This window comes from Ictidomys tridecemlineatus, chromosome 7 (assembly GCF_052094955.1).
Source record: "Ictidomys tridecemlineatus isolate mIctTri1 chromosome 7, mIctTri1.hap1, whole genome shotgun sequence".
Lineage (NCBI taxonomy): Eukaryota > Metazoa > Chordata > Mammalia > Rodentia > Sciuridae > Ictidomys > Ictidomys tridecemlineatus.
Genome location: NC_135483.1, coordinates 164,828,685 through 164,840,760, shown reverse-complemented (window position 1 = coordinate 164,840,760; position 12,076 = coordinate 164,828,685). Strand labels below are relative to the sequence as shown.

At 41.0% G+C, this 12,076-nt stretch overlaps 1 protein-coding gene across 1 annotated transcript in view; it reads right to left on the bottom strand.

The window, feature by feature from the left end:
• Positions 1-6,774: 6,774 nt before the first annotated feature.
• The window catches only part of Aox1 (aldehyde oxidase 1), a 68,702-nt gene continuing 63,400 nt past the window's right edge, over positions 6,775-12,076 (bottom strand). Inside the window, 4 exon segments of the mRNA NM_001282257.1 lie at positions 6,775-6,825; positions 7,769-7,936; positions 8,386-8,574; positions 10,251-10,316. Of these exon segments, the coding sequence (NP_001269186.1) occupies positions 6,775-6,825; positions 7,769-7,936; positions 8,386-8,574; positions 10,251-10,316 (474 nt within the window).

Here is a 12,076-nt window from a genome sequence, read left to right as displayed (position 1 = left end):
TCTATCTGAAGTGTGAGGAGTAAAAATTTGTTCCCAGGATGTAGGCTCCCTATTTACCTCTCTTATTGTTTCTCTTGCTGAGAAAAAACTTTTTAGTTTAAGTAAGTCCCATTTGTTGATTCTTGTTGTTAACTCTTGTGCTAAGGGTGTCCTATTAAGGAATTTGGAGCCCGACCCCACAATATGTAGATCGGAGCCAACTTTTTCTTCTATCAGATGCAGAGTCTCTGATTTGATATCAAGCTCCTTGATCCATTTTGAGTTAACTTTTGTGCATGGCGAGAGAAAGGGATTCAGTTTCATTTTGTCGCATATGGATTTCCAGTTTTCCCAACACCATTTGTTGAAGATGCTATCCTTCCTCCATTGCATGTTTTTAGCCCCTTTATCAAATATAAGATAGTTGTAACTTTGTGGATTAGTCTCTGTGTCCTCCATTCTATACCATTGGTCCACCCGCCTGTTTTGGTACCAGTACCATGCTGTTTTTGTCACTATTGCTCTGTAATATAGTTTGAAGTCTGGTATCGCTATACCGCCTGATTCACACTTCCTGCTTAGAATTGCTTTTGCTATTCTGGGTCTTTTATTTTTCCATATGAATTTCATGATTGCTTTATCTATTTCTACAAGAAATGCCATTGGGATTTTGATTGGCATTGCATTAAACCTATAGAGAACTTTTGGTAATATCGCCATTTTGATGATGTTAGTTCTGCCTATCCATGAACAGGGTATATTTTTCTATCTTCTAAGGTCTTCTTCTACTTCTCTCTTTAGGATTCTGTAGTTTTCATTGTATATATGTTTCACCTCTTTTGTTAGGTTGATTCCCAAATATTTTATTTTTTTTGAGGATATTGTGAATGGAGTGTTTTTCCTCATTTCCGTTTCAGAAGTTTTGTTGCTGATATACAGAAATGCCTTTGATTTATGCGTGTTGATTTTATATCCTGCCACTTTGCTGAATTCATTTATTAGTTCTAGTAGTTTCTTTGTAGACCCTTTTGGGTCTTCCAGGTATAGAATCATGTCATCTGCAAATAGTGATAATTTAAGTTCTTCTTTTCCTATTTTTATGCCTTTAATTTCTTTCGTCTGTCTAATTGCTCTGGCCAGTGTTTCGATGTTCATACTAATTTAAAACTTGTGTTCTCTTCATTACTTAGGATATCTTACCTTACCTGTGAAATGGACAAAATAATGGTATCTCTGTGAGGGTTGTTTTGAGGATTAAATTAACTTCTACATGTAAAGTGCTTAGAATAGTGCCTGGCACCGAGTAAGCTTTCCATAAATGTTAACAGCTTTCATGTTGCCTTACTTGTCATGGTATGTAAATCCTCTATTGACTTACAATACAAAGGGTTTTCAGTTTTTCACTATTACAAATACATTGCAATGAAAATCCTAGGACTTTTCCTTTGCACCTTTGAGCAAGTGCTTCTTTGGGATGAATTCTTAGAGATGGAATTCTAAGGCTTGGAGGGTATACACACTACTGGATCCACCTAATTTTCCTAAGAGACAAATCATGTGCAAGGGAGAGTGCCTCCCAGCCCTCCCCAGCTCTGAGTGGTATTCATACTGTCGTTTTCCAGTATGTGGTGACAGTTCGTGGTTAGCATTTCTCTTCTTTTGTGAAGTTATCCATCTTGCTACATATTAGTGAATATTTGTGCTTTTTCCCCCGGCTTTGATTGTTTTCTCCTTTTTGACTTTCTTGTCTACTTGAAGAATTGTATAAGATGGATACTAACCATAATCTGTTATAAATGCACATCTTCCTTCTGCCCGTCTGTTAACTGTCTACTGGGGCACAGCATCGTAGAGAGTCCTTCAGTTTCAAGTATCTGCATCCCGTGGGTTGGAGCCCATGCTCACAGGCCTGGCTGCCATGCCAGCTGTGCCTCACTATGCCATTCCACTGCTCTCAGACCAGCTGCTTCTGAGAGGTACAGCGTGTGATGGGACAAGTGGGTTCCACGGTCGTGTGCTCATTCCCACTCTGCTGTAAAGTGGGTCCCTTCTGTTTGCTGTGATTTGGTCTGACTTTCATCAAATGGAGCTTTATGCCAGTGGGCTTCATGCCATGTGAGCCCTTAGAGAGGGGAAGGCAATGGTTATCACCATTGGAGGCAGGAAATATAAACCTTTACCCAGAAAATGTATAATTTCTGTTCAAATGAATCCCTGCTCCTCCCAGGATGGAAAGGGTTAATGTAGTCAGCCAGCTGGTCTCCTGGAGGGGTGGTGGCAGATGGAGGGAGCTTTGCCCTGTGTTGGGGCAGACAGGACCTCCTGTAGCACCAGAGCTTGGTAAGTAGGAGCTCCAGCTATTGGATCCCATGTAGCTTCCACCCTGACCTCATGACTCCTCACACCCTTGTGTCAGCACTGGGGTAACTTATGACAGAGGCTGCAAGTGGCCATGCCATTTTGTCTACTTGGTTGTTTGGCACTTCTTTTCTTTTTCTTTCTTTCTTTTTTTTTTTAAATCAAAGTGAGATAAGGATTTAGGATAAGGAAAGAGAAAGGAACAATCTTAAGGGGAAAACCCTCAAACCATTAAAATGCAGAATCAAGCCACTGAAATGCAGAAAGCACAGTTGCAAACCTTGGCACGTGTCCTTGGCCCACACCCTTGTAAAAAGAAGGAAATAAACAAGCACAGGAAAACTGGCAAAAAAAATTATGCAGCTCCAGCCTGGACCCACCTCCAGTCTGGCCCCTGATACGTTTGTCTATAAATATTGGACACCCAGCCCAAGTCAGCCTGCTTCTCACTCTTGAGACAGCCGAATTCTCCTTGCATGTGTATGTATCTACCTTCCTAGATAAACTTCTCTCTATGCCTTTGTCTGGCTCGTGCTGAAATTCTTTCCAGTCATGTATGCCAAGAACCTCGCTAGTCCTGACTTGAGTTTCCCCCCTCTTCTCTGACTCCTTCAAAAATGTCTCCGGAGACATCCCTTCTCCCATGACAATGGGAGCTTCCTGCTCAGTGTTAACCTATAATATAAAAATCTTCACATATTGGGCTCACTCCCATGTGTCCGTTTACGTACTTTTTGTCCCGTCTCCCAATCTTTCCCCTCCCAGGCCCCTGAGCAGCTGGCCAAACCATTTGCTACTCCATTAATATTTTTGACCTTGGGTGCTTCTATTTTCCACATAAAGTGGATAACCAGCTGTGCTACCCAAAGCTCTGCCTGTTGGGAGACCTGCTTCTCACCTCTTCTTAAAGGGGCCAGAGTGCACATAACACATAGCTAGCTTATACCTACATTTGGAGTCAAACCACTTGAACCAAGGCCAGCTTCTCCTCCCCTGTAAGCCTGTCATGAGAGGCCCTCCACCCCATCCTGTAGCTCCAGTTGCGAACTGTGGGAGAGAGGCTGGTGCAACAGCAGTGAGGGATTGGGGACTGGGGACCTGCTCTTGCTATTTGCTTAAAATCCTTACATTCACATAGGAGCTGGATTCTGAATGCTCTACTTTCCACCTTACCTTACCTCATTGCTTCTGAGCTTTCCAAGACTTTAGGACTTGCATTCTAACAAGATCCTTCATTTGCATTTGCACATTTAACTATAGAGAAGTTAAAAGAGGGTGAAAGTGAGAGCACCTTCCATGCAGAGGACACAGGCAGAGGTTCCAAAGTGAAAAATAGAATGGGAAATCCAAATGGCCAAAGAGAGGGCATCCTGAGACAAAGCTAAAGAGAAGGTCAAGGGCTGGACTACACAGAGCACACATGCCACCTTAGCGAATTGGGATGTTGTTCTGGTGGGATGAATAAGAAGTCATTAAAGGGTTTTAGGCCAGGGCTGAAAACATGATTGTGTGGGCGTGTTCACAAAACTTTAGCTTCAATGTAGAGAATATTTAGAAAAGGAAACAAAATATATGCAAGGAATTCAGAAGGAGACTATTACAATCATCAGTGGAAAGATTAAGGTAGCTTGGAATAACATGGTAGCCATGGAAATAAAGAAAGTGAGAGGCAGATTCAAGAACAGGTGTCTGAGTTGGGATTGGCAGGATGCCTGAATAGATTCATACATCAAAAGAACAGAGCACCTTGAATCACTTCTCTATTTCTGGCTGAACACCCATGCAGGTTGTACTGACAAGGAAATCTGTTTGGGACACATTAAGTCTGGTGAACTTTGAGACAACTCAGTGGCAGTAAAAAAACAAGAATAAGGTTTAGAGGGCCAGAGCTAGAATAAGAGAGTCGTTCCTGGCCATAGGAGTAAAAGTCACTTACTAAGAAGAAGGTGGGAAATCCCAACATTTATACAGATGTGATAGAGGGGAAAGAGTCAGCAAAGGGACAGAAAGAAGACACTCACCAAAGATGGGGGAAGAAAGCAGAGAACTATATCTCCCGTCTACCCCAGCTCTCCTCTGGTCTATGTCAACTCAGCACTCGAGGTGATCCCATAAGACAGAAGTAAGTTTATGCTGGTGCTCTGCTCTGCATCCACCTAAGTTAAAAGCCCAAGTCCTCATAATGACCTGCTCCCTCTTCACTCGTACCAGTCATGCACCATTGCTGTTCCACAAACAGGCCAGGCTGCTCCCTCTAAGGGACTCTGTTCCACTGCTCTCTGTTTCTGGAATGTTCTTCTTCTGGACACCTGCTTGGCTCACACTTCCACCATCTCCATTTCCTCAGCAAGGCCTTCTCTGACCTCATCCAGCTGCACGCTGCCTCCTGACCCCGTCCCACCCCACTGGCCTTCACCTGCTTTATTTTGACTTTTCCCCTTAGCGTTAATCGGCATCAATCCCACTCCAAACTTGTTATGTTTTTTATTTTGTCTGTGTCCCCTGAGCAGAATATGATTTTTCCAAGGACAGGGACCACTGTCTATTTATTTTTCTACTTATACACCCTGAGAGCCTGGAACAGGGCTTGGCATTGAGTCAATGCTCCATAAATCATTGTGAACAAGAGAATCCGCTCTTTAAAGGGAGATACTTATGGACCCTAACAAGATGACCTCAGTCATTAGTCTGAGCAACCGATGAACTGCTATAATCTCAACCCGACCCTGAGACAATTCTGTAGTTGAAGATGTCAGAGAAGAAGCTATGACAAGATGTCTCTAGCACTTTATATGTATATGGGGATGCCTCTCATGGCTATTAGTGGGAATGGGGTTTTTCATCGATTATATCCTGCTGTTAGCCTCCCTTTGAGGTTTCCATATCTCTGACAACAGTGGAATAAATTTCTTATGATACTCATAACTTCTCAAACTTTTCCAAGTTTTCTTTTTTTTCTTCTACAGATGCATTTCTAAAAATTTGAGATATGATACAGGTACCATAAAACTCACCTTTTTGAAGTACCCAATTTAGTGGGTTTGTTATATCAAACACTACCACTAATTGCAGAATGTGTTCAATACCACAAAAGGAATCTCATGCCCAATACAGTAACAGTAACCTCCCCACCTCCCCTATGCTTTATCTCCTCAGTCCCAGGCCACCACTAATCTATTCTCTGTCTTTCTGAGTTTGCCTATTCTGGACATTTTATATAGATAGAATCATACAACATATGGCCTTTTGTGTTTGTTTTCTTTCATTTAGATAACATTTTCAAAGTTCCTGTGTGTTGTAGCTTATATCTGTACTTTATTCCTTTGTAGGATTGAATAAAATTCCCTTGTATGAACATAACATATTTCTTTTATCCATTTTTTACCACTGATGGAAATTTAGGTTGTTTCTACTTTTTGCTATTATGAATAATGCTATGAACATTTGTGTGTAAGCTTTTGTGTGAACATATGTTTTCAATCTCAAGTAGTCATATGGCAATTATATGTTTAACTTTTTGAGGAATGGCCCAACTATTTTCCACAGCATCTAAACCCCTTTTTATTCTCTCCAGCAATGGATAAGGGTTCCAATTTCTCTACATCCTTGCCAGCACTCACTATTGTCAATCATTGATTATTTCCATCCTCGTGTGTGTGAGTGTAAAATGGTGCCCATTGTCATTTTGATCTGCATTTCCTTAATGACTAACAAATTTGAGCATCTTTTCATGGGCTTATTGGCCATTTATGCATATTCTCTGGAAAAGTGTCTATTTGATTCCTTTGCTCATTCTTCTATGTTGAGTTATTCTCTTTTTACTGTTGAGTTGTAAGAGTTCTTTATATATTCTGGATATGAGGCCTTTATCAAATACATGATTCACAAATATTTTATTCTGTGGGTTTCTTCTCAATTTTTGGTAGTATCCTTTAAAACATAAACTTTTAATTTTCATGAAGTTCAATTTATCTGGTATTTTCTCCCCTTTGGTCCTACAGACTCCTTAGATACAGTGTCTATATCCATTATGACAAGAAAAGGGGGGACATACCAGATAGGAATAAATGAAAAAAATGACAACTTCACAGTTCATATTAATAAAAAATTATTTATAAAATTGCCTTTCACTAGACAGCATAATTGCTGTTGATGAATATAAGCCAAATATGAATCACTTACAAGTCATTATCTTTCCATTTAGCTGGATGGATCCAAGGACAGAGCAATGAAGACTATCACCCTAGAGAAAGCCAATTAGTATTTATACTATTTCAAAATATAATTTATAAATGGCTTAATCATAGCTTTCAAAATCTGAATGGACCATTTCAAATCATCTTTCTATAAAAGCAGTGGAATGATTAGAGCATAGAGAGTGGATTGATCATTAGGTGGGAAGAGTTGTCCCATCATCTCCAGAAGTCTGCATTTGATTCAGATGTGTACATTCCAAGGGACAAAGGACCCAGGCTCATCTCTTGGAATCTAGAATAAAAGAATAAATTTGGGAAGTTCACAACTTAGAAAAAGTTTGTAATTTAGGCAAAATTAATAAATAAATAAAGTAAGACCATAAAGTAAGCCAAACCCATTGGGGGGCAACCAAGGCAACAAGGGGCTAGGGAACAACTGGTGTGTGATAATTCTAAGACTCACTTATTACACACCATAATGGAACAGCATGTGAAATGAGGAGGGATCCAGGAGAGGACTCAGTGAGGAGGAGCTACAAGCCATCATCTCACACTCGAGGGACTGATGAAAAAGTCTGCCTCTCCAGAGTAAAAGAGCTGATTCATGGGGACTTGGAGAGACCATAAGGGATGCCACCTAGAGCCAGCACAAGAGTGTAGGAGGGGTTTCCCCTCAATGTGAAAAAGAACTTTCTTATAGTCAGAGGAATAACTGAATGGCATGACTTTCCTCCATAATTAAAAATCCTATCACTGACTATAACCAAGAAGACCCAAGCTGTATGCTCCACAGGGAGGTCATGGGAAGGACTCCTGTAGTCACCCTCTCCTGTGTGGGGCAAGAGTGGAAACAGATTATTGGAGCAGCTTACTCTTGGCCCAGGAGTCCTAGGTTCTGAGGACAGTCCCTGAATTCTTGTTTCTGACACAGATGTCTTGGGAAGGACAGAGACAAAGAAAATACATAAAAATAAGGGGAATGAACCTCCATTTTTCAAGTGGCATAGAACTGGGCCCCAGAACAAGCCAAGCAGGGCCAGGCTGAGGGAAAAATGAAACCGAAGGGGTCCATGTTCAAGGGCCATTCTGGTCTTCTCCTGCTCTGATGCCCTCAGGATTCCAGTTCTATTTTCTTCCATGGAAAAACCACAGTAGTGGGTTAAAGAAATTTATGGTTACCAATATGAGCCCCAAATTGAGAATTTTATCATTTTTTTCTACTAGGTAGAACATACCATTTTTGTGAACTTGTCCTCACAAGCCATTCTGATCCTCTCTGGAGTCAGTGGACTATTGAGCTTCAGTGGTCCAGACAGGCCCCTCTCCTGTCTTGCTGCACTCACTGCATCACGGATGGCGAAAAACACGGAACACCCCAGAAACACTCCAGACTCTCCCAGACCCTTGGGACAAACAAACCAATCAGATGATGTCTCTTTCTCTAACTTTGCACATAAATATATAGAAAAAAATGTGACTGTATATTTGTGAAGTATTATATATGTAATTTTTAATTTAAAAAGTAGATTAATCTTTTGACCCAACAGTCCCATTCTTAGAATTCTAAGAAAATTATCCCAAGTAGAGAAAGCAGATACAAGCATGAAGATGATCATTGCAAGATGGAGAATGAGACACAACCTAATGGCACTAACACACTCATGTTAGGCTCCAAGATTTGCAATATTTAAAATGTTTCTTATTATGTTGCTAGATTACTTTATACTTAAAATGTTTAATAGGGATGTTTTCTTCTGCAATCCTGGTGAAAACACCAGACAAGAAAGAAGTGACGGTAGGCCTCTCTCTGATCAACAGGTATCATATGAACGTGCATTTATTCACAGCTTACCTTAGATGAATACAGGGTGTTGGACTTTTCAGATGGAGGCAAAAAAGAGATGTGCAGCTCTGTAGGGATGTCACAGATGGCAGGAATTTTATATTGGTTTGGACCACGTGTGTACAGAACACCCTGAGGAGAATATTTCAGTTCCTCTATTGTATAAAGTCCCATGCCTTGAATAAAGGCACCTTCAACCTGAGGCAAAAAAAAAAAAAAAAAAAAAAAAAGAAGAAGAAGAAGAAGAAGAAAAAAGAAAAAAGAATTTCCACATATGAGAATATTTTCAACAGTAAACAGCATTTCAACCTCATGCTGTTTGTTTGAATTTTTAAATTATGGTTTAAGAAGGCTTTCAGGGTGTCTTAGAGCACGTTGCTGAAAGTCTACCTAAAGGAATTTCTATACATCTCGTCTGGAGCTAAGTTTCCAAGTCAAGTGACTTGGATTGTAATCTTGTCTAACAGTTAAAATTATAGCTCAAGGAGAGTCCTCACAGAGCCTGTCGTCCAAATACCCTCATTTTTTCTGCTACTGAGGCAGGTAAAGACCTCTGACTGCCTGGTCTACAGCGAAAGGCTCTCAGGGCTCCAGAATCCCATCAGGTTGCTCCACATCCCCACTCCCAAGGGAGCCTCACCTTTATAGACTCACTTTTCTCCCCTATAATGACGAATGTGAACTATGTTACCTCTAAGCTTCCTTTACAACTTTAAAATGCTCCAGTTCCTAGACATGGACTCATGGCCAAAAGCATCTTCTGACATTCTTCCTCATTTCTGGGTCTCTTCCTCATTTACTTCCTTCCTCTGACCATAGGGAGCCATCATGATGTTAGCTGAGACTTCCTAAAACTCCAGGACATTTCCCAAGCATATCACCTGCATTCACTAAGCTAACTGCCTGTCTTTGGAGACCCATCACCAACCAGTTCCTCTTTGACCATGGCTCCAGGCTCTTTGCCTGCTGCTCCCACAAAGGCACCACCATTCTCAGCCCTGGACCCATGCCAGCCAGGAACAGCATGTTCTTCATTCCAGGTCCTTCTTTAGGTTGATTTCCTCTAGTCTTTTTCCACCTGGAAGGTCTTCTCTTGATCTTTCCTTGACAACCTGGTCCAAGCTCACTTCTCCCCATGAAGCCTCTTGTGACTCCTCCACCCCACAGATTTTTCTCATTCTCCAGGGCTGGAGAGATGCTACACTAGGCTCTATGTCACAGGTAGTGAGCTGAATTGGCCACAAGCTCAAGGCAGGTAAAGCAAGTGTGTGAAGATTCCAGGTGGGTTCTGTGTCATTGGGGGAGTGTGTGAATTCCCAAAGATGCAATGAATCAACCCCCCTGCCTTATAGAAATGCAGGTCCAGCATTGGCAAAAATTTTTGTTTTCAAGAGAAGCTAGATATTTGTGAGTTTTCAATCTTGTCAGTTATTTCAAATTTAAATGAAAAATGTCTGTGGCTAGAAATCAGCCCACAGGCTACCTGTCAATAGCTACTGTTATAATTATTTGAAGTGTGTTATTCTAACCCAACTTTAAACTCTTTCAAGCTAGAGCCATCATATTCCCAAAGCTCAGCACTCAGCACTGGATCTTCTTATATATCAGAGGTTTGGGGCCCATTGGGCACTTGTAGGCTTGGTCTTGCTTCAATCAAGCTCCCCAATCAGACCATATATGTCTTCAAAAACTATCTAAAACATCGTGTTTCCTTCCCCCTTTAAAGGTAAGAAATTTGCATTCTGCAGTTGAATGAATAGACTTTGACTAGATGGGTAAGAGAATAGATAAAGCACACATGGAACACTTTCCCTGCAAACCTTGAAGCAGCTTTGGCTTGTATGAGGAGGAAGCGGAGCAACTGAGTTACATACCTGGCCAATGTCAAGGGCTGGATTTATACTGTAGCCAACATCCATGACGATGTCTGTTCTGATGTTCTAGTAAAAAAAAAGGTTCAACTGTTTATTTTTACTGCAGGTAACTTAGAAGAAGCTGAGGCAACTTCCTGCCTGGCTGGCTTTGGGATAAAACCTTTCTTTGGGTCATATTATTCCAGGAAAGTGAAGCCATGGCAATTTTATTATGTGATTAGGTTTTACTACGTAAAACTTTTAAAGTTATACAAATACTCTTGATCAGCTGAAGCACTATTTTTTTCTTCTTCCTCTTGGAGATGGTAAGAAAATAAAATATTTACTTGATTTTGATTCAAGCTGAGTGATGCAGCAGATTGAGCTTAATCCACTACAACAAATATAACAGATGACATGATAAAAGAAAACATCTATGGCCTTCAGATCCCTATTGCACAACTTTATGGCTACTACACAACCCAGTATCCAGAGTTCAACTGACTGAGTGATGTTTACAGAAACACAGAGTTCAGGATGCAACAACAGAAAGTCTTTGGACTGTAATCTGCTGTTCTAGATTTTTCATTTTGGGAGTGGAGAAGATAATAAATCTGACATTACAGCTTACTCTCTGATAACCTGTAAATGAGGAAAAGAGCAGGCCCAGCCAGGGTGCTGCTAACACCATTTTGCTCTTTAACAAGTCTGTACCTTCTTTGATGTGACATGATGGTCTCTGCCATGACAAAGAGATTCTATTTATAATTATTAATGGAGCAAAGGGAAGTCATCAATTTTCTTGTTTGATCTGGGAGTTTCATCTAACATTTTTCTTAAGAAAATTAGATAATGATTGAGAATGTCCGACTTCAGGTGCTTACCTCTCTTATTAAAAGATACAATGAAATGTAAAATTTTCTTTGGCACCAGTAACAAGACTGCTCTTCCAGGAGGCAAGCAGTCTCAACTGGAGTTGATAGGAAGCCATCTGAAGTCCAATGTCAGTGAAGGTTCTGCTTTCAGAGGTTTGGACTTGATACAATCTGTCATTGTATTCTAACCAGGCTGGGCAGTGGGTCTAGAATGTGGTATCCTGCCCCTAAGAAGGCCCTCACTTATCCCCACCATCTGGGATTCACATTCTATGTAGTCCTCTCTATTCCTAACTCTCTAGTGTCAGTCTTGTGACCATTAGGATGCAGCAGAAGCAGTAGTACAATTCTCTGGGATTAGGTTATTAGGTTATTGCTCTCTCACTTGCTCACAATCTCTTTCTTTTGGACTAGCACCTCTGAGGGAAGCCAGTGGTTATGCCCTGAAGACACTCATGCAACCTACAGACAGGTTCATGCAAGGAATAAACCTCTTATCAATAACAAAGTGATGATGTTGAGTGCAGTGGTGCACACCTATAATCCTACTTTTGCAGGAGACTAAAGCTATAGGACCGTAAGTTCTAGATCAGCCTCAGTAACTTAGCAAAACCCTGTGTTGAAATACAAAATAAAAAGGGCTGGGGCTGGGGCTCGGGGAAGAGCGCTCCTGGACTCAATCCCTAGTACTGGGTAGGATGGGGGACAATGTGATAGAGTTTAGAAGCAGACTCTCCAGTCCCTACTGAGGCCACCAAAATCTTGACCATAGCCTCATGAGAAACCCTGAGACAGAATCACCTAGCTAAGCACTTCCAGATATCCAACCCACAGGAGTGGTGTGAGCTAATAAACATACATTGTTCTCAGTTGCTAAGTTTAGGAGTAATCTGTTATACAGTGATAGACAACTAATATATAGAATTTTGCAGGAATCAGAGCAATTCTATCAACACAAGAAGAATGGCTGAG